The sequence below is a fragment of the Hydra viridissima genome, unplaced genomic scaffold (assembly GCF_058129835.1).
Source record: "Hydra viridissima isolate aposymbiotic clone 2 unplaced genomic scaffold, HvirCarnegie_v1 scaffold_14, whole genome shotgun sequence".
NCBI lineage: Eukaryota > Metazoa > Cnidaria > Hydrozoa > Anthoathecata > Hydridae > Hydra > Hydra viridissima.
In genome coordinates, this window is record NW_028324313.1 from 6,534,812 (window position 1) to 6,555,941 (window position 21,130).

The window sequence follows — 21,130 nt, forward strand, 5'->3', positions numbered from 1 at the left end:
TGGAATTTATCTTAAATTTATTTTGTGAGTTTTGTAAGTGTTTATAAAATATACAGATATTTATTTTGCTTTTATAAAACTTTGTTTTTAATTTTTTTTTTTTTTTTTTTTTTTTGATTTACATTGAAAATAGTTCTCTAACTATATGGTTGTCAGAAGGGGTCCAAAGTCCAAAATCTCACTTGAAGATTGTCTTAAGCATATCAAGGATCTTTAGGTCTTGTATTATGTATCAGCAAAATATGATATAACAATTACATGAGATTCTTTTTATCTCCTACAAAAATTCCTTATTGACAACCCCTCTTAAAATATCCCAAAAAGATGATTGCCTCTATGAAGTTTGATGGTTATTGTTTTGTTGTCACAATGTTTTTTTTTTTTTTGTTTTTTTTTTTAAATCTAAGTTTGCTTGCAATACTATGTGTTAATTCATTTTGACCTTTGACTTATTTTTAAACTTGCATATTTTTTCTTATAATGATATTTAAATCTCATAGTTTGTACATTTGTGCATACCATTTGTACTTTTGTGCATACCATTTGTACTTTTGTGCAAATCCTGTGTGTTGCAAGTTCAAACAAATTCTTGTGATATTTTTTCATTCTTTTTCTTCCTTTCTTTTAATTTCAGATTTTTTACTTTTAAGGAAATTAAAATCTAATGACTTGAAAACATATTTTAAAAAAATGAGGGGAATGTTATGAAGAGAAAACAAGAGTGGTATTTTTTTTTTTATTTTAGATTTTTGCTTGCTAGATTTCGTTTAACTAATTATAACTGAAATGTTAAACATAAAAGTCCAGAAAATATCTATTGTTTCTAAAGTTTTTTAACAAACTTTTTTAGTTTTTAGTTCATTACTTTTACATGATTTAAAATGGAGAAATTATCAAAACATGATTTGATAACAAACTGTGAAAAACTCCAGTCCAAGCTGAAAAGATATGAAGTTCGATTTGCAGGTCTGTTACTTTGTGTTTATTGTTATTGATAATACATGTGTTTGTTAAATTTTATTTTTTTCAATGTTGCCAAATAGATAAACACAGCACATAATAATACTCAAGCAGAAATTTCTCAGAGTTCAAACAAGATAACTTCCCATCAAACATTACTAAACCTTTAGCATTATTTCCAGCATCATTATGTTAAAAATTCTCAAAAGATACGAATTTATCATTACTTGTGGTCTTCACATCCTAATCTTCCATTCATTTATTTAAGTAATGTTTCTTTTTCAGAATAAACAATACTAGCAAGTGTGTCGATTGTGCCATTCTGTAGAATACTAACATTTTTCTAAACAAAATAGTGATTCTTATTTTGGGAAGATGGCTACTGTATGCCTCTGTAACAAAAAATTGTCTCAAACAAATTAGGAAAAATTTTGATTTATCACAATTGTTTAATTTTGATAATCACAGTTTAAAAATTAAATTTTATAGTAACAAATTCATAGACCTTTTAGTAGTGTTTTTCTTGAGAAATTATTCTCTGCAAGTGTGTATTGCTGTAATTTTTAACATGGAGATTATGTTCCAATGAAACCTATATACTAAGTTGAGAGCTGTCAAAACGGACTTATTCAGGAGTAACATTTGTCTTATTTTTTTGTTCAGCACTGGTTGATGCTTACAAAAACTTAACAGAAGAGAAAAACGTCCTAGAATCTACTTTAAAAACATTGTCTGCTAAGCCTTCTCCAAAGAAATCTCTGTTTAACAAAGCATCAATAACTGCAAGCAATTCTTCAGACCCACTTGGTGTTAATTCTGATCCCCTTAACAGCCAAGTTATCAAGTGAGACCTTGAATCAAGTTAGGTTTTGGATTTTGGGACTCAATGTCAATAATATTCATATCACTTCATTTTTTAATTATAATAAAAATATGATTTCTTAAAAATGGATTTGCTTAACATTGGTTTTTGATTAGTTTTTTAAAAACATGGTCACTTAAAACTAAATTAGTTAGCTACTTTATTAAAGGACCTTCCCTCCCATAAAATTAAAACAACTTTAAGGTTTAAAAAAATATCAATTCTCAGTTCTAGCAAAAAAAGCTCTAAAAATTTTAATCATTTTTTTATAAGCAACATTTTACCTAATTATAAATGAATCATTAGTCAATCTTTTAAAACAGCCTTCAGTTTTGTAACAGTTTTCAAACATTTTTTAGAATAAAAAAATACAGCATGTGAATGAGAATTCTACACTAACTGGAGAAGCATGAATCAGTTCTAACTTACCCTCCTTATACCAGGACTGTTGCAACAGGATTTAGCTTCTCCTTATTGAGCCAAAAAGATGCAGCAGTTTATGGAAAATAGATTTAAATCCATTTGACTATCCAACCTAGGATTATCCTCACAATAGTATTACTGTCCTGAAGGCCTCCAGCCTTAAGCAGCAGTGTGCCATTTTCATTGTGATCATTACCAATGGCTCTCATTGAGTAATTTATTTAAAGCTCATGCAAGAAATTTTAAAAACAAATATTTTTAATTAAAGTGTTTGGTTGTTTTGAGTTTTCACTTTTTTCTTATTATTGGTGTTAGTGTAGATTGTACGGTCACATGCTGTACTAGATTAAGTGACAATAAAAATTCTTAAGGCTATAGGGCTATATATATAAGGCTATATATATTTGAGTTTTCACTTTTTTCTTATTATTGGTGTTAGTGTAGATTGTACGGTCACATGCTGTACTAGATTAAGTGACAATAAAAATTCTTAAGGCTATAGGGTCTAAACATCTTGTTAATTTTGCCCCCCTCTCCTCCCCCAATTTTTTTTTTTGTTCTAGTTCTATTGTTATTTGATTAATGATGTTACTTTTGTTTTGTTAATTACACAACAGAGAAAATGGTAAAGAAATTGGTAACAAACTTTTTTAACAGTTGTAGTTCAAAAGAAGGATAAAGTTTCAAATTAATTTTAAAAATTATTAAAGCAACTGATGTTTAAAATTAAAAATCTTTCAGAGTTTTACTTTGTTTATATATTTTATTTAGTTGTTATTCTTTTGTTTTAGTTGTACTGAAGACAATGCCGCACAGGATATTCATTTTATGGAAGAAAAAATTGTTGCACTAAGTAGTGCTCTTCAATCAGTCACAGAAGCCAAAGCTAAAATGGAAGCCTCTTTCCAGGCTGACAAGAAGTTAACCTTGGTATTTCATCATTTCATGTCTTTATTTTTAAAGGTTTATATTAAAAAATAAAAAAGTAATTTTATACTTATAGAATATCTGGCTCCCAGTTATTTGCACTTCCATTTTTATATTCTGGTTTTTTTATTTTTAGGCTGAACATACAAATAGATTATCTGAAGTTGGACTAGAAACTCAGAAAGCTTATGATCTTGCCAATGAAGTGACTTTTTTAATTTTTTAATTTTGTACTTACTCTTGTTAAATATAGTTTATCAATTCTTTTTCTTTTATTGCAGCTAAAATTTTATTTTGTTGTTATAATTTCTTTTTGTTGTAATTTTTCAAATTATTATTTTGTATTTTATAAAATAAAAGATAATAAAAAAGGATTTTTTTTTAGCTGAAAGTTAAATTACGCACTGAACAACAAGAACGTGAAAATGAACAAAAAAATCATAGCTCTATGTTAAAAGAGCTGCAAGTTTTACTTAATGCTGAGAGGCTTGAGAAAGATGAACTACAAATCCAATTAAATGAGGTACTTATCTTGTTAAGTTCTACATTTATGTGATGAGTTTTGTGAAAAAGGTCATAATTTTTATTTAAGATGATATTCTATTGATATTCAGATAATTACAAATAATATTGAACAGTAGAGGAAAGTCAATTCCTTTTAAAAAGTATTTTTCAGCTAAACTATAGTAACAGTGTCATAATTTAATTTATTAATTTAATAAAAATTTATTAATTGAAAATAAATTTTAGCTTTTTAATTATATTTGCTTTGCATTAACATAATCATTAGCATAGTCAATAACATAGTCATTAGGGGCCAAAAAGTGTTGCTTGTACAAAATTATTTTGAAGAATGCAATAACTATTGAATGGAAGCTCTGTAGTTATTGCATTCTTCAAAATAACTGTAATAAACCAAAATGTTGATTACAAGCTTTTTTTTTTAGTTAAGGTAACTTGTTTTTAATTTATTATGGGATCATGATGATTTTTATAGTTAAATTGTGTTTTAATATTTTGAGGGAATAATCAGTTTTTAACTATGACAGTTGTAACTTTAAATATCTTCATGTAAATGTATTCACATGTTCTACTTCTTGACGTTAATAGTACTGTCTAGCTGGAAATAAGCCTTATCTGCCTACATAACTTTGTTTAGATTATCCAACTGGTTTTCCAAGAAACATGTAGCAAACTCCTTTCATTTTGCTTAATTGTCTTGTTTCAACTGATAGCACACTGATATGCAAAATTTAGTAGTTAATATAAATAAAACTCTAACCAATAATAATGAAGATAAAATATGATTGGTTAATTAGAAATATATATATTTGCATATTACATAGGTTTTTTTTTAATGATTAAACTCTCCAAATATAGATGTTTTCTGCTATAGGTCCCTCAATACTGACCACAATTTATTGTGATGTTAAGTGACTGATTAAAATTTTTAACAGAGTTGAATTGTTTCAACCTTTTCTAGATATTAACATCTTGTTAAGAATAAGTATAGACATCAGCTACACAACATTGATTTCTATACAAAATTGCATTACGCATTATTTTTGGTTCTTCCTAAAACTCCATAAAACCAAAACAAAACCAGAGATAAAACATTTTCTAACGTTTTTTTTTTAAATATGTTGTTTTCTCACAACAAATAATATTAAATTATGTAAACTATCAATTAAATTTTATTTGAATTGCAAATAAATAAGTTAAAGATATATAAAAGAAATAAGTGTTTTAAACTAGTAAAAAAAATTAGAAAAAAAATTGAACATATTATTTTTTATATAGTTTATTATGTTGTTAACAAAACTTAAAACTTTTGAATCATACTAAAAATTTCTAAAAAAGTTTTAAAACACATTTTCCCTAACAACCTACATTTTTCTTTGGACAAGACAAGGTGGACATTCAAAAAATCGACTGAAAGTTCAAAAAAATTCAAAAATTAACTTATTATTTTTCAAAAAATTCAAAAATAACTTAATATTTGGTAGGACCTCCTTTACTTTTAATTACTGCTTTCATTCTTCGAGGCATAGACTCAATTGATGAGTCAACAATTCTCATATCAATCTCTCGCCAGGCCTTCTCTATTTGTTCAAATAATTCTTCACTGGTCTTCTCACATTTGCACACTCAATCTTATTGTCAATTATTTCCCACAAATTTTCCATGGGATTCAAGTCAGGGCTTTGTGCAGGCCACTTCTTTATGGAGATATTCTTGTCCTTGAACCATTGTTTTACAATTTTTTACATATGTTCGGGATCATTGTCCTGTTGAAAAATCCATTTTAGGGGCATCTCCCATTTAGCATGTGGTACATAATGTCTTCCAGTATATCTTTGTAAACAAAGCGGTCCATAATTCCATTAGTTTTGTGAATAGGACCAATTCCTAGTGCTGAGAAACATCCCCAAACCATAGCAGACGTTCCATACTTCACACTCTCCTTGGTATATTTAGTATTGAATCTGGTGTTCTTTGGTCTCCAGACTCGCTTCTTGCTGTTGCTTCCAAAAAGGTTATATTTTGATTCATCACTAAAAAGTATGTTTTTCCACTCTTCATTTGAGAAAACAAATTTACCTCGTTAGCTCTTCGTCACGCAGTGCAATTAGAGATTTGTAGTTCAAGTTTTTCGGTTAATTTTGTGGATGACAAAAATGGATCTTTTTTTAAGCTCTTTAACAATTATTCAATCTAGTCTTTGTGATGTTTTTCTTGGACGTCCGCCCAGATGGTTTGTTTTATAGCAGTCACGAGATCCAAATGATTTGACAGTTTTGCTTACAGTTGATTAAGCTATATTATATTTTCTACAAATTTCAGCTTAACGTTTTCTGCTTTTAAAATCTTTAATAATGTGTTATAAATTTTTTGTGATTCTTAGTATGATTCAAATGTTTTAAATTTTGTTAAGAACATAATAAACTATTTAAAAATTAATATGTACAATTGTTTTACTAGTTCTTTTTAGTTTTTGATCAACTTTTGTTCTAAATTTGAGTTTGTCCACCATGTTTTGTCTGATACTGTAGATAAAGGAAGAGATTAAATCTTTAATAGTAATATACATAATTTAGTATACTTGATATTATTACGTAGTTTTTTTTTCTTTCACTTATTTCTTTTTTAAAAAACCACAGAGCTTTTTGTCATTTACAATGTTTCTATCAATCATTTTGTTTGCTTGCAAACTAAATGTTCCAGCAAATAATTAGTATTAATTGCAGAGTATATAACTACTTATCAAAACAAAGATACTTTAGTTGAAATTTTTAACCATTTTTCTTATAATGAATTTATTCTTTTTCACAAAACAATTTACATAAATATAATACATAAAAAATAAAACATCTTTGTTAAAAAGATGTTTTAATTATAGAGAGAAAGTAGAAAAAAAGTGTAAAATAAAAATTATTGTTCAAGATAAGCACTGTTATGAAGAAAGCTTCTCAAAAGCAAATTTCTGATTATGAAGAAAAAATAGAGAAGCTCACAGCAGAATTGAAAAAGCTGCAGTCTAAAGAGGAGGATGTGGAAAGAAACACTTCACAAAACATACTAGATGATCTAACCAAGCAAATGGAGTTGATTAAAAAAGAAAGACTGGAAGATTTGTTAGCAGAAAAACAAAGAGCCAATAAAGCAGAAGATATGCTTAAGTTAAGACAGCAGTGTGATGAGCGAAGAATAGCGGAGCTAGGTAATTTGCTTTTATTCTTATTTTTTTGAAAATTTTGTGTTTTAATAGTAAATTGTGTTATTTTTAGTCAATTTTTAAGTTTGGATGAAGCATTCTTTTAGTTTAATTTGGGTGTGGTATGCTATAGATTTTTATACTAATATTTAGAATTGCGGCTGTCAGAGCTTTCAGAAACTGTGGGAAATTATGATCAATTGCGTTATCAGGATCAACAGATGATTCGTCAACTTAAAGAACGCTTAGAAAATTTAAATGAAGATTTACCACGTCAACCCTGTGTAGAGGAAAATAAAGTTTCTGATCTCGAAGATCAAATAGCTAAATTAAAAAGTTTGTTAAAGTTATCTTGTGCAAAAACTCAAACAGGTAGTGAAAAAATTTTCAGAAAGTAATTCTTTTAATGTCTCATAATGATTTTCTCTAATTTTTTTTTTTTTTTTTTTTTTTAATATTTTTAAAATTTAATTTAACTCAAATTTAACTTTAATTTATCTCTCAGAATAAAAAAAAGTTCTTAAAAAAAAGCTCTTAATTCCTTTTTCTTCTGCTTCATAAAAATTGGAATTTTGTTTCCAAAATCAAAACAAAAATCAGGTAAACAATTTCTTCTTATTCTTAAATAAATAAAACAAGTCAAAATTTTTCTTTTGATTGAAAAGGAAAATTAAAAGAAATTTTTATTCTTGCTAACTGTTGAAACCAATCCTATAATGTTTTATGATTTGCATTCTTTTTGAGTAATCATGCAGATTTCTAAGTTTGGAGCAAATGTTGATGTAATCATTGATTTACATTCTTTTTGAGTAATCATGCAGATTCCTAAGTTTAGAGCAAACAAATGCCATAACAGTGACCTCAACTCAATTTTATATGTTGGTTTACAAAACCCAAATGTGTTTATTTACATAAAAACCAATGCCACACTAGTAAGGCAAGCAAAATAATTCTTAAATAAGATATATCCTTACAAAGCATTGATTTTCAAATAGCAAAAAGTTCAGCTTGTTTAATTCTTTAGCTTCATCTTTTTGTTACTGATGAACTTTTTATGTCCTAAGCTTTTATCATGTTTAGTGGAGGAAATAATCTTTATTTACTTTATTGAAATTTGGTTTCTCTTAAACTGTGCATTGCATACATTTGATCTCTCTTAGACTTTGTTACATACATTTAATCATTTTCTGATGCTTGTTTGGAAGTAATAAAAAATCCTTGTTCTCTATAACTTTTATTCTGTACCATTTTGTGCTCTGTGCATTTTTTTCCATTTGAAAAAGTTGCTTTTTAAATCTCTCATAAAACACTTCAAATAAAAAGCTTCAGAAAATTTGAAATGATTTTTAGTTATCAATTAAATACTGTCAAATTTAAGGATACCTGAATTTATTATCTCAACATGTTAGTGTTATATAATAAAATCTTATGATTTAGATATCTTCATATTGAACATTTGATAAGTGAAATGTCATTTTTTGCTCTGTTCTGATAAGAGGGGTTCCAGATTGTAGCCAATTTGACTTGTTGTTCCAAAAGTGATTTGTATTGAAAACATATTCTAACATATTTACATTAGTAAAACTGCAAATTAGTTACAACAAAAAAATTTAAACATAATGCGCTGCGAAAATCAAATATAACTTTTCTTATACCTGTAATTAATGATGCTTTAATTTATTATTATTATTATTATTATTATTATTATTATTATTATTATTATTATTATTATTATTATTATTATTATTATTATTATTATTATTATTATTATTATTATCTAATTAAGTCATTTATTATGTTAAAAAATAATAAATGGTTTTCTTGATAAGTAGATTGTAATATTGTAAGAGTCATTGCATAATTTATTTTTAAACATATTTCCTCTTCAGATATTCAACGTTTGTCTGATGTGGAAGGCTTTATTAAAGATGATGTAAGACATCTTTTGTGCCAAGCTGAGTACAAGCAGCTGAAAGATGATTTTGAGCTTTATAAGCGAAGGCATGCACATACATCTAAAGATAAAAATGATGAACCTTCTCTAGAAGTTATTGAGTATAAAAAGAAAATAGAAAAATTAGAAAAAAGTTTAAAGAATTTAGAGTTAAAAAATAGTCAAGAAGAAAGGGAGCATCTAAGAATTATTTCAACTCTTCAAGTTGAATTTACTAAACTAGAAGATGATTATAACCAAAAAATTGAACAGCTAAAAATTGATAATATAAAAAATGTAGAAAAAATTGAAATTGAATTGAAAAAGCAACGAGATAGAACATTAGATTTACTTGCAGAAAAAGATCTTGAGATAGAGAAACTGCGTGTAAGACAGTATGAAAATGAGTATTTACTTAGACAGACGCCAAGGTCTCAAGAGGTTTTCAAATTTCCAGATATTATTGAAAAATCAGCCATCGATGAAATATTGGAGAACTCACCAGCAATCGTAAATATTAATTAATAATAGCTTTTTGTTATAAATGTTACATGTATATGCTATATATGTTGTGTATGTGTGTATGTATGTATGTATGTATGTATGTATGTATGTATGTATGTATGTATGTATGTATGTATGTATGTATGTATGTATGTATGTATGTATGTTTGTATGTATGTATGTATGTTTGTATGTATGTATGTATGTATGTATGTATGTATGTATGTATGTATGTATGTATGTATGTATGTATGTATGCTAAATTTTTTATATTATTCATCTTTCATAGTCCCCTACAAAAAAAGAGAAAATGTTTCATTATACACAGCTATTAGAACAGCAAAGTATGGAACTATCATCAAATAGAGCTCAGCTTGAAGATGTGAAAAGTGCTCTGAGAGATTCTGAACGAAGGTTTAACTACATTATTTGTTTATTTGTTTTTCTTCATGATGTTCAAAGTTTTAAATGCTTTCACTTTTTTTTTTTTTTTTTTTTTAAAGAGAAGATCAGTTGGTTCAGCAGATGCATTTATTAAAAGAGGAGATAAGATCCCTTGAAAGAAACAGGTTGTTACATTAGGTTGTTACATCATTTGTTGATAATTTAATTTTAACAGCCACTAAATAAAAACAATGAGCTAAAAAAGAATGTTAAGCAGACTTTATCTAAAATTTCAGCAAACAAAGATTAATAATAAAGACTGTTCATAGAGTTTTTTATAATTCTTTAAAACTTAATCTTTAAAACAACCTTTTTTTGAAACTTTGTAATTTGTACAGTTTTAAAACTGCTTACTATAAAGAGAATATAAAAATATTTGATATAAGAGATTAAACCTTGAAAAATTGTTATAATTGGTCTTTTTTTTTTTTTTTTATCTCTTATTTAGAACACATTGATAATACTTTTACATTTTACACTTGGATGTTTTAGTAACAACCAAACTCATTTTTCTTGATTTTGCAGAAAATTTTTATAATTGCATTTTTTTTTTTACATCACACCAAAAGCAATATAAGAATGATAATTATCTTACAATAACAATGCCTCATTTTAAACAGGGATTCTTGTTTCAAATTAATATCCATTATGCTTTTCAATTAATCCAAAGTACTTCAATTTTAAAGTTGAAGAAAAATAAAAAGCTTACAATATGGCTAATATTCATTATTTGTTCTAACCTTGAGCTGTATCCGCCTTAGACTAATTCAAAAACCACTTCCGTTTAAACCAGTGACTGGACTGAATTCTATTGCTTAAAATTTTTAAAAAATTCTTGCAACCATTTAAAGTCATAAAAAGAAAAATAGGGTGTAAACTATTTAATTGTTCATTTTTGCAATATCAGTTACATCAGATAGTTTTGATCACGATATTTACCCAAATAATTGTGATCATTTGGGATTTCCAATCTGTATCCTGCAACTGTAGATTGTTTAACCTTTTCCCAGTTTCTTGAATTTGAAAGTTGAAGAAACTTATAACCTAAATATTTTGAAAATTATTGTGGATGTAATTTGTAAAAAGTTTTCTTTGTATAAATTTCTACAATAAACAGAAACTTCTTTATATGATAAATAGCAACTTCATATTCTTCTTTTTCTTAGTTTTTTTCTATGTAATATTCCAAAATTTCTTCACTTATAAGGGAAGACCAAATATCTTTGTAAACATGAAAACACAAACAACCAAAGAAATGGATTTTTGTTGTATTAGGTGACAAATCTTCTGCATCTGAGATTAAAATGTAATTTATATTTGATTGTTGAGCAAACAGTGATGATCAAGAGTCAAATAAAAAGTCCAATGCTCTTTCTAATAGTGTCACTTCACAAATCAGTTTAACAATTTTGATGTTTTATCAAACTTTTGTTGGTATCTTGATATTGATCAAAACTGAAGAAAACACAGGTGATAATCATGATAGATAAATGATAGATAAATGATGGTGAAACATTAATAATGCTTGATACAATTGAGGAGCTATAAACAACTTGATATAATTGAAGGAGTATAAACAGTCTGATATAATTGAGGGGCTATAAACAATCTGATATAATTGTGGGGAAAACAAAGAAAGAGATATTGAGAGCCTTAAAAAAATGGAAATGAAAAAATAATTTTTTGATAAGGGTTTTATTTTCTTTCAATTTTAAGCTTATATTATCTCACAATAAATGATATAATTTAATTTATAATGCAAGTATGAATATGAATATTATTTTCAGCATTTTAAGCTGATTTAATCAATTTTTGAAATATACTAAAAGAGACTGTACAATACAAAATGCTAATTAAGTCCAACAACTATCCAAGCGGTTGGTGTGAGAATTTTTTTTTTTTTTTTTTCATACTTAATTTTATTTAATGTATGATTAGCTAGATTGACAAATATAGAATCAAGTTATAAGAATAATCAGGAAATTATTGTTTAACTTTTTTAATTATTGTTTAATTTTTTTAACTATTGTTGAATTTTTTTAACTATTGTTGAATTTTTTTAATTATTGTTGAATTTTTTTAATTATTGTTGAATTTTTTTAATTATTGTTGAATTTTTTTAATTATTGTTGAATTTTTTTAATTATTGTTCTTGATTGTTCTTGATCTTTAAACATAAACAAAATTTGATATCCACAAAAAATTCTTTTGTTTTGTAAGGAAAATGTTTTTTTTTTTTTTAAGGAAAATGTTTTTTGGCTGTAAACTACTTTAGTTGATTTTCAAGTTTTGTTGCTTTTAGAAATGATTGCCTTTTATAGATTTTAAAATTGGTTACCTTTGTAAAAAAAAAAAAAGGATTTTCTCTATAGATCTCGTGAATCAGCTAATCTGGAGTATTTAAAGAATATTTGTTTGCAGTATATGTTAAGTGAATGTCCATCTAAGCGAAAGCAAATGGCACGAGCTATAGCTACTATACTTTATTTTAGTCCAACAGAGGTGGTTTTGAGTGTTTCTTTTTTTTTTTTTTTTTTTTTTTATAGATAAGACCTGCTGACTTGCTTCAAGTCTTTTATTTAGATTTAATAAGTATCAATGAATGTATGGTCAAAACAGTTTAACAGTTCCTTTTATCTTTTTAGATTGCCACAGTAGAAAAGCATCATAAAAATGGATGGTGAAATTTCCAGTTGAATAATCTACTTTATATTTTTTGAATTTTTTTTTTTTTTTTTTTTTTTCACTAAAACTTTAAAAATCTTTATTTTTTTATTTTCTGTAAGTTTCTCAAGATTTGAATGATAGCTCATCATTCAAGAAGCTCCTTAGAAGGGATTAAAATTTCATCTTTTTGCAAGGATTAAAAACGTTTTGCTGGTTTGGATTTTCAATTCATAGGTTATATTTATTTATTTTAAATATTTTCTCAATGAGAATTTTTTTTAATATATGTATTTTTGTAGAGATTATTTAACAAATTAAGTTCTCTTATTTATTATCCCTATCATTTACTATTAAAGTTTTTTTTTTATCCCTATCATTTACTATTAAAGTTTTTTTTTTTAATCATTAGTTAGCTCTCTTGTTTTAATGTTAATCATCTTGATAATAAGAAGTATTATCAACATGGTACCCATTATGTTGAAAATGAAAAATCACAGTTGCAAATGATAGTTAAAATGCAGAGTTAACTCTGTTAAAAGAATAAAAGTGTGGGTGCTGCTGACAACTACTGCATTTTGTCATAAAAATTCTTTTATAATGTAAAAGAGGGGGTGGGGTGGGGGGGGGTCATTCAGATTTTGATACTTAAAGCTATTGAATCACCCTAATAGCCTATTAATTGTTATTTTCAAAATGGCAGATTTTAATACCCTTTTTATGAAGATAAATAATAACCTCTTAAGCTCTTACTTCAACAGTTAAAAGTTTATTCAGTCATTTAAGAGTTATTCTTTATTTCCAGTATAGAAATTGCTTACTGATTTTTTTTTGTTGAACAAATTCTGATTATAATGGTATATGGCTTCTTTTTTTTTTTTTTTTTTTTTACTTTAAATTACTTATCTTTAGTTCATTTAAAAAATAAAAGATCATCTGTGCTGTTACATAAAAAAGTTTTAAAATGGCCACAAGTTTTGTAAAAAAAACAACTACTCGTGGGAGAACTAACTTGCCACCAGGAACTAAGCCATCCTTGCAAAACAATCAACTGCTTATTAGCACAGGAGTGCCTTCTTTAGATACATATATAGGTTCTAATTAGCTTTAGATTGATTGAATGTCTTCAAAGTTAACTTAATTAGTTTTTTTTAGTTATTAAAAAAAAAAATTGATTAAATTATTGTTTGTTTTTTTATACTTTTCAAATTATTCTTATTTGTCAGGTGGAGGGTTAGCTGTTGGGACACTTTTGCTTGTTGGTAAGAAATGAAGACTTCAGGGACAAAAACTACACTTTTATCACACTTGTTGTTTCAAGATAATCAACTTTCAAAGTTCATCTGTTTTTCTATTGTATTTGATTGTCTCTTTCAAAGTACTGGTGTATAAGCCAATCTCCTATTTTTCAACTGAAAAGTCAAACCTGTTATAGACAATTCACAAATAGAAAATTCAAAAAATATTTCTGATTGGACTACTGGGTAATTTGGATGCCTGAGCTTGCTTTCTTGAAGCTCTTAATTTAGTCTAAATGGCATTTTTTGGAACAGAGTTTATAAACAGGGTGTATTTTCCACAGATCAATATTTTTGTCTCATGTGCTTAAAAAACATTTTTGAGCTAATCTAATTTACCTAAAGTCTCTACTTATGTCACTAATGCAAATATACACTGACATAATATAATCTAACTTATACACTGACATATCCAGTAATCTTATGGACCACAACATTTTTTTAAAAGTGCAATTTTGTCATTTTTTCTCCTGTAGTCTTCAAACTATATTCTGAAGTACATTACTCTAATACCCATGTAGTTTTTGAAATATACGTTGTTGCAATATAAACAGTGTATGTCCTATTTTTATATTTTCAAATATTTTGATCTGGAATTATTTGGTATTATAACTGTATTTAAAACCAGAGGAGGATATCCATTCTTCATACTCAAATGTTCTGCAAAAATGCTTTATTGCTGAAGCAGTTGTTGCCCAGCAAGAAATCTATATAGCAAGCGCAGAAAAAAATCCAGAAGATATTTTTAAAGTTAGAACTTTTTCAATTATCTTTTTAATAACATAGTTTTGTTAAATTTTTCATGCTTTAGATTTTAGTAAATGTTATGCAGTTTTTACATGCTTTAGGAGACACCATGTTTAGCAGATGAAGAGACTGAATTAAAAAATCCTAATGACAGTAATGATTTGATGATAGCTTGGAGATATAAAGACAGACCTAAAGTTCAAGTATGTAATAAGTTTCACTTGTTAGAAATCTGTATCCTGTTTATTTAGATATCTGTATCTTATAGCATTTTATTTACAGCATTTTGAACTTTTTTTTTTTTACATAAGGCCATTATATCAAGTCAGCAGTTTGGTCACTATTTTGATTTGTCAAAAACAATATCTCAGGAAAAAATAAATCTAAGCAAACTGACATGCTTCTACGTTAATCCAAATAGACAGATGTAAATGATAGTTTGTTTTTTAATTTATGCTTTTAATTTTAATTTTGTCACTAAAATTATTGTTGCTTTTAGGAATAATTTGGATATGAAATTTTATCTTTTAATTTCAATAAATATATTTGTCAAAAATATTTGTATATTACAAAATTAAAATATGCAAAGAGTGTACACATCACATGATTATATACATTAAACATGATTTTATGTCTAAATGTAATAGAGCAGTGCTACTACTCCATTACATTTAGATATAAAATCTAAATGTAATAGAGCAGTACTCTACTCCATTACATTTAGATATAAAATCATGTGGCTTATAATACCTAAAATAAATAACGTTTTACTTTTTATTTAGATATAGTGGTGAACAGTACAAAAAATTGCTAGAATCTGTCAAAAATAAATTAAAAAGTTTTGGCAGTTGTAATACAACGGTATGCAGCATTCATTTCCAGGATGAATGGCAAGTTCATAGGAATTTCCATTGAGATTACTTTTATTTTTCTATAAATCAATCAAACTCTCTGAATTTAAATAAAATAAAATTTTTTATTTGTTGTGTGAACAGCCTCTGTAAAATATTTGCTGTTTTAATGTACTAATTTAAAGTTTTAAAATTGAAAAAAAAAAATTCTTTTATTTTTCATTTGTATACTAATTTTTCTTTTTTTGTGCTTAGTTAAGTTCATCTGTTCTTCGTATTTGCATCTGCTCACTTGGATCACCACTTTGGAGTGATTCTAACATTACCTCTAACAGCAGTTCTGCACTACCCTGGTTTCTACTTGCACTAAGATCTTTACTTAGAAATTCATTTGCTGCATGCATGATAACTATGCCTACTCATCTTTTTGAGGTTGTTCATCTTTTTTTTTTATTTAGAGTTTAATCCTTAACTTGATTTTTGCATATTTTTACTAGTACATCTTTTACAATATTGTCACATAGGAACCATGGTTTGTAAGCCGTATTGAAAGATGTTGTGACACAGTTGTCCAAATACAGTCATTTAGCGACTCTGTAAAAGACCAGAATTTTATGTATAAGGATTATAATGGTAAAATTTCTTATTTGCTAAAAATTATTTTTAAGCAAAAAACTGTAAAATCATTTAAAAAATGAGAGAAAAAAGTTTTTTTTGTTGAGTGTTTATTTAAATTTCTCCTTTTACAATTATTTTACTTTTACAATTAAAACTCAATTAAGATAAAAGATACCTGATTTTATCAAATTTTTACAGATTTTATTGATTTAAAATTTTTCACCAGGTTTGTTGCATGTAGTAAAGTTAGCGCATTTAAATTGTATTGCTGGTCATGATATAAACACATCTGACTTGGGTTTTAAATTAAAGAGAAAGAAATTCTCCATTGAGGTAAGTTTAAGTTTTTTTTAAAGTATTAAATGTGTTCTTCTTTTTTTTTTTTTTTTTTTTTTTTATTAAAGCATTGACACAATATTTAGAGGATTAATTGCTATATATTTATTTGAAAATTTATTATTTTATTTTTTTTAGAAACTTCATTTACCACCAAATATCGGTGAAACAGTAAATCGTTTACAAAGTAAATCAACATCAAAAACCTCCTTATGTAGCTCAACACCTGCTAACAATCTGCTTGACTTTTAAAGATTATTAAAGAAAAAAAAATACTTATGAAATGTTCTTGTTAAAATATTGATTCTTGTCCCCTTTATATCTGTCATAAGTAACTTCTGGTAATCATTTTTTAGCTAGAACAACATGGAAAAATGTGCTTTTTTAAAAATAATCAGTTATTTTAGCAATTAGTTTCAATACCAAACTACTTTAATCTTAAAATGATTATGAACCTTTACTTAACAAACAAAAAATATCAGTTTGAATTTCTTGTCTTTCTTTTGTTTTCCTTTCATTTTGAGACAAGTGGGTTACTATAGCATTATAATAATATTTTATTGGCATTCTTTTTTAAAGTATTATATTATTGTTATATTATTGGACTATGTCACTGTGGATCCTGCATAAAGGGCTTAGTACGTGTTAAGTGGTATGACTTTAATAGTTAAGTTACATTTCTTTGTTTTAACATTTTTGATTGTTTTTTTAGCTATTTAACAAGATATTAATCTCTGATAAAATCATTTTCTTTTTGAACTACTTCGTTTGTAAGTTTTCTTACATTAGTTGCGTTACAATTTTTAGGATCAATTTATGTGATGCAACAACTTGCTAGCACTTTTTTAAAGACTGCTGGAGATGCATCCGTGGTTATCAAGTCATCAATCGCTGCAATCTTTTTTTCTTATTTACTAGCGCTTATACCCGGTACATACGAAGCGTTATCCATCACTCCTTCACTGTAAGATTTTTAAGAAAACAACATTCGGAAAATAAGTTTGTATTTATGAAAGATTGATATTTTATTATCACAATGGTGATGTAAATCTTAATTTTTATAACTATTATCTTAGTTGTTATGAAATTATTGACCTAATTTAACATATATTACCGATTTATACAATTGAAATATTTTAAGTTCATTTGTAATTGTTTTGTAAAAAAAAATCTGATTTATTTACTTTCACTGGTAATGTTGATAAAACTCTATTTTATCATTAGTTACATATAATTGCATATAATGTTAATAAAACTCTATTTTATCATTAGTTACATATAATGTTAATAACTCTATTTTATCATTAGTTATACATAATTAGATAAAAATTGAATTTAGTTAACACCTTTAATAGTTATTAGTCAGAATAAATTGCATTTGTTTGTTTTTTATTTAGGTTGCTTCCTCCCAACTTTCAAGTATGGACTTTTATAACGGGTATATTAGTGGAAGCAAGCATTGTAAATGTATGTGATAAATTGCACCCTTTCAAGAATTTTCCATTGTCATTTGAGTATTTTGTTCATTCCTCATTATAAAAACTGAAACGCAGTGAGTATATTCAACAGGAGACCAACATCTGATTTTTATCATTTTTCACAATGGCCGTATTTTTGCGGCAATATTTTTGCTTACGTTCGTTTTTTTCGTCAATAACTTTGTAAGCAGTCATTTTTTCGGCTGTTATTTTGCTGGTGATAATTTTTTCGGCTGTTTTTTTTAGGCAGTAGTTTGCCGTAGACCATATCTAATAGTAATAAAAACTTAAAAAAATGTTACGTCTATATTTAGGAATTAATTCAGAACATTTTTGTAGGAAGCTCCTCTACTGATTATTTTGTTCTTTTTTACTATTGCATACATTATTCAACACAATGGCTGAAAATCATCAAAATAATGATTTTAATGGAAATGGGGAAAAATATATTTTTTTTGCTTTTAAAAACGAATTTAGAAAATGTTTTTTTATTTCTAGGTTATATTTGATATACCTATGCTTGTTTATTGTGGAAGAATTATTGAACCTTTGTGGGGAGCCCTTGAATTATTGGTAAGTCTGGAAAAACGAAAACGCTTCTAAATTAGATTTTTTTAATAAGGACTTTTAGTTTAAGTAAAGTGGCTGTAGATTATTCTCTTACAAAAGTAATTTGGAGCAAAAAGCGAGTTATAATTTGCAAACAATCTTTGTCGTATTATAATTTGCAAACAATCTTTGTCGTATGGGCAACAACGAGGAAAATTAATGAGTTCCCGAGTTTCTCTTTTTCGTTTCTAACCATTCTTGCTCCATATTTAAGTGGAGGAAAAAAATCCACTTACAAGGTAATAATAAAATATTCAAGTTGAATCTGGCAGATTTATTTGCAAATTGATATTTATGTAAAAATATACTGTATATTTTAGTTCTTTACATATATGTATAAATTAAGAAACATAATAGCAATGGTATTTTATCTTAGAAATATATTGCGTTGACGGGCATAGGAACAGCACTCCTCACATCATTTGTGTCGCTCGCCGCATATGCAAGCACACAAAATTATGATCTATGGTAAGATTTCAAATTTTGTTCAATAAGGATTTCTTCTGGTAGGATTTTGTTGTAGCATCGTGCAACAGCGAATGCTGAACAACAAGCATTGTTTTTGCATGATTCTACCACAAAACATATCTAATGTTCTTCTGTTGGCCTAACCAAATAATCCAAGTTACCAATTGACAAAACAATCTAATAAACTATTATAAAGCGACTGTTGCAAAGAAAAAAAAAGGTTTCTTTAAGCTTCTAAAGCAGTTTTTGTTATAAGAATGTTTTATAAGTTGTTACTATAAGAATATTTTAGTATATTTGCATTAGTGTTTATCACAATCGTTTGTGTACGGTAACCGAAACGTTTCGCTGTTCTGTTTCAATCAAGGTCATAACTTTATAAAATGGTATTTAGGTCAGTTCGGTTTTCAGGTGGGGCCGGTGTTATTGGTGGTTTGCTGGTTGCTTTTAAACAAGTAATCCCTGAACAAAAAGTAAAGCTCAAGTTGAAAGACTTTTATGTGCAGGTCAGTTCATTACTTTTATGTGCAGGTCAGTTCATTACTTTTATGTGCAGGTCAGTTCATTACTTTTATGTGCAGGTTCATTACACGAGCTTCCTTAAATATACTTTTGATAGATGGATAGGACTCATCTATCATCTAATAAAACGAAGAAAATGAAATAAATTTGTAAATTAGTTTTTGTGTAAAAATTCAAAGACCAATAAACAAATTATATACATTAGACTAAGGTTCAGATTTGTTTCAACTAAAGTTATGCTTAAATGCGAATTAACTTTATTGTTGACTCAGTTTGTGTGTTCGCCTTTAGCAAAATAAAAGCTTTCTCACTGCTTAAATAACAAATTTATAAATTTATATTTTAAAAACTTATAAAAGGTCAGCGGCTAACTCTTTTTTTAAATACAATATGTTGATTAATTGTTGATTTATAGTATTTGATAAATAAATTGTACGGAGTATGTTAAGAATTTCACGAAGTAACCAGTTTGAATAATTTAGTTCTTACAACTTACGGAGAAAATAATCGTTTAATTATTTGTAGGAATTACCATTCTTGTGTGTAATGGTTTATGCATTCCTGTCCGTTGTTCGTATATTTTCCTATACTCAACCCATAATGGTGACTTGTGGCATCATCGTTGGTTGGTCATATTTGCGGTTTTATCAGCCGCGTGGTAGAGGTATGCGTGGAGATATGAGTGAAAGTTTTGAGTTTGCGTCACTTTTACCTGCCATTTTAAGGTGAGTGGTGTCTTTAAAACATATATTACTAAACGTATGCTATTAAAAAAAAAAAAAATTTCGGCATTCGTTGAAATGTGTATAGCAGATACAAGAGCATTATTTCATTATTGTGTGTGTGTGTGTGTGTGTGTGTGTGTGTGTGTGTGTGTGTGTGTGTGTGTGTGTGTGTGTGTGTGTGTGTGTGTGTGTGTGTGTGTGTGTGTGTGTGTGTGTGTGTGTGTGTGTGTGTGTGTGTGCGCTATACGTTTCTAAAATGGAAAAAAATATTAATCTTCAGAGATCATAGACGAATATATACGTTTTTGTTTAGATTTCCTGTTCGATTCATTTCAAATAATTTATTTAACTTGATGGTAAAAGTAGGCATTTGCACGCACCCTGTGAAAACTTATGATGTGGGAGCCCCTTCAAGTATTACTATAAGTTTACCCGGTAGTGATCCAATAGATGCTGAACGGAGAAGGTCTTTATTTCTTTTTTTTTCCGAGTCATTGAGTCACTATGCACATTCACACGTGCACTCTTGACACATACTTGCGTTGTGTTTGCATTTTTTTTTTTTTTATACATATTAATAATTTAGAAAAAAAGCTTTGCGGGCTTTAAACGAGCGTTTGGTACGAATGAAAAAAACACCGGATAATGAAGACAATTGGCCTACGATAGAAGATGAACTTAAAAAAACAGAATCAATAAAAGATACTTCGCCTTTGACAGACGTTAGTGAGCCGGAAAAAAATTTAAAGGAAGGGGAAATATGCTAATTATGATTAGAAATCGTTTTTAAAATCTTTTTTACATTTTCGAACAGTGCACGCATTCTTTCGTATAGAAATACTTTTCTCAGTAGCACGATATGCGTGATGTGTATTATTTATTATTTTTAAGTTTCCGGTGGTATTTTTTTCTCTGTAAAAAGTGCATGAGTTGTTTAAATTCTGGGAATATTTCCTTTGTGAATTGAATTTGTTAAAATAGCGAACGTTACTTTAGTGAAAACCACATTTATTCGATAGCACTCCATAAAGGCACCTGTTCCAGCA

The 21,130-nt window shown here is 27.2% G+C and overlaps 3 protein-coding genes across 7 annotated transcripts; all 3 read left to right on the forward strand.

The window, feature by feature from the left end:
• The first annotated feature begins 629 nt into the window (after positions 1-629).
• On the forward strand, positions 630-12,565 carry LOC145181805 (GRIP and coiled-coil domain-containing protein 1-like). 2 transcript variants are annotated; one of them, XM_080056973.2, is made up of 13 exons: positions 630-724; positions 851-966; positions 1,624-1,804; positions 3,037-3,175; positions 3,309-3,377; positions 3,558-3,695; positions 6,617-6,893; positions 7,041-7,259; positions 8,777-9,330; positions 9,614-9,738; positions 9,828-9,893; positions 12,141-12,270; positions 12,414-12,564. In XM_080056973.2, exons 2-13 carry the CDS (start codon positions 882-884, stop codon positions 12,450-12,452), a joined length of 2,022 nt encoding a protein of 673 aa, XP_079913099.2. In that variant the 5' UTR covers positions 630-724; positions 851-881; the 3' UTR covers positions 12,453-12,564. The 2 variants fall into 2 exon arrangements, with proteins under 2 accessions (XP_079913099.2, XP_089927240.1); XM_090071114.1 differs by having other exon boundaries at positions 646-724; positions 1,624-1,821; positions 12,414-12,565.
• Positions 12,542-16,767, forward strand: LOC145182196 (elongator complex protein 4-like). 3 transcript variants are annotated; one of them, XM_090071128.1, is made up of 11 exons: positions 12,542-12,669; positions 13,345-13,526; positions 13,659-13,694; positions 14,359-14,480; positions 14,579-14,680; positions 14,789-14,904; positions 15,260-15,338; positions 15,584-15,760; positions 15,853-15,961; positions 16,173-16,279; positions 16,421-16,767. In XM_090071128.1, exons 2-11 carry the CDS (start codon positions 13,397-13,399, stop codon positions 16,532-16,534), a joined length of 1,092 nt encoding a protein of 363 aa, XP_089927254.1. In that variant the 5' UTR covers positions 12,542-12,669; positions 13,345-13,396; the 3' UTR covers positions 16,535-16,767. The 3 variants fall into 3 exon arrangements, 2 of the variants coding, with proteins under 2 accessions (XP_089927254.1, XP_089927255.1); XR_016446750.1 differs by lacking the exon at positions 12,542-12,669 and having other exon boundaries at positions 13,312-13,526; positions 15,260-15,367; positions 16,421-16,566; XM_090071129.1 differs by lacking the exons at positions 12,542-12,669; positions 13,345-13,526; positions 13,659-13,694 and having other exon boundaries at positions 14,563-14,680.
• LOC145182197 (transmembrane protein 115-like) lies at positions 16,651-21,086 on the forward strand. Of its 2 annotated transcripts, XM_090071130.1 has the most exons (9): positions 16,651-16,934; positions 17,090-17,246; positions 17,680-17,749; positions 18,259-18,333; positions 18,746-18,837; positions 19,232-19,343; positions 19,885-20,084; positions 20,398-20,550; positions 20,671-21,086. In XM_090071130.1, the coding sequence occupies exons 2-9, from the start codon at positions 17,104-17,106 to the stop codon at positions 20,849-20,851; spliced, it is 1,026 nt and encodes a 341-aa protein (XP_089927256.1). In that variant the 5' UTR covers positions 16,651-16,934; positions 17,090-17,103; the 3' UTR covers positions 20,852-21,086. The 2 variants fall into 2 exon arrangements, with proteins under 2 accessions (XP_089927256.1, XP_089927257.1); XM_090071131.1 differs by lacking the exons at positions 16,651-16,934; positions 17,090-17,246 and adding an exon at positions 17,395-17,505 and having other exon boundaries at positions 17,555-17,749.
• Positions 21,087-21,130: the final 44 nt, after the last annotated feature.

Excerpts from the sequence above, each read along its gene's own strand:
- LOC145181805 (XM_080056973.2), top strand. The coding sequence starts at position 882 with ATGGAGAAATTATCAAAACATGATTTGATAACAAACTGTGAAAAACTC. Across the intron at positions 967-1,623 it reads ATATGAAGTTCGATTTGCAG|CACTGGTTGATGCTTACAAA; the intron begins GTCTGTTACTTT and ends TTTTTTGTTCAG. Across the intron at positions 3,378-3,557 it reads CTTATGATCTTGCCAATGAA|CTGAAAGTTAAATTACGCAC; the intron begins GTGACTTTTTTA and ends ATTTTTTTTTAG.
- LOC145182196 (XM_090071128.1), top strand. The coding sequence starts at position 13,397 with ATGGCCACAAGTTTTGTAAAAAAAACAACTACTCGTGGGAGAACTAAC. Across the intron at positions 13,527-13,658 it reads TTCTTTAGATACATATATAG|GTGGAGGGTTAGCTGTTGGG; the intron begins GTTCTAATTAGC and ends CTTATTTGTCAG. Across the intron at positions 15,761-15,852 it reads TGCCTACTCATCTTTTTGAG|GAACCATGGTTTGTAAGCCG; the intron begins GTTGTTCATCTT and ends ATTGTCACATAG.
- LOC145182197 (XM_090071130.1), top strand. The coding sequence starts at position 17,104 with ATGCAACAACTTGCTAGCACTTTTTTAAAGACTGCTGGAGATGCATCC. Across the intron at positions 19,344-19,884 it reads TGAAAGACTTTTATGTGCAG|GAATTACCATTCTTGTGTGT; the intron begins GTCAGTTCATTA and ends AATTATTTGTAG. Across the intron at positions 20,085-20,397 it reads CTTTTACCTGCCATTTTAAG|ATTTCCTGTTCGATTCATTT; the intron begins GTGAGTGGTGTC and ends GTTTTTGTTTAG.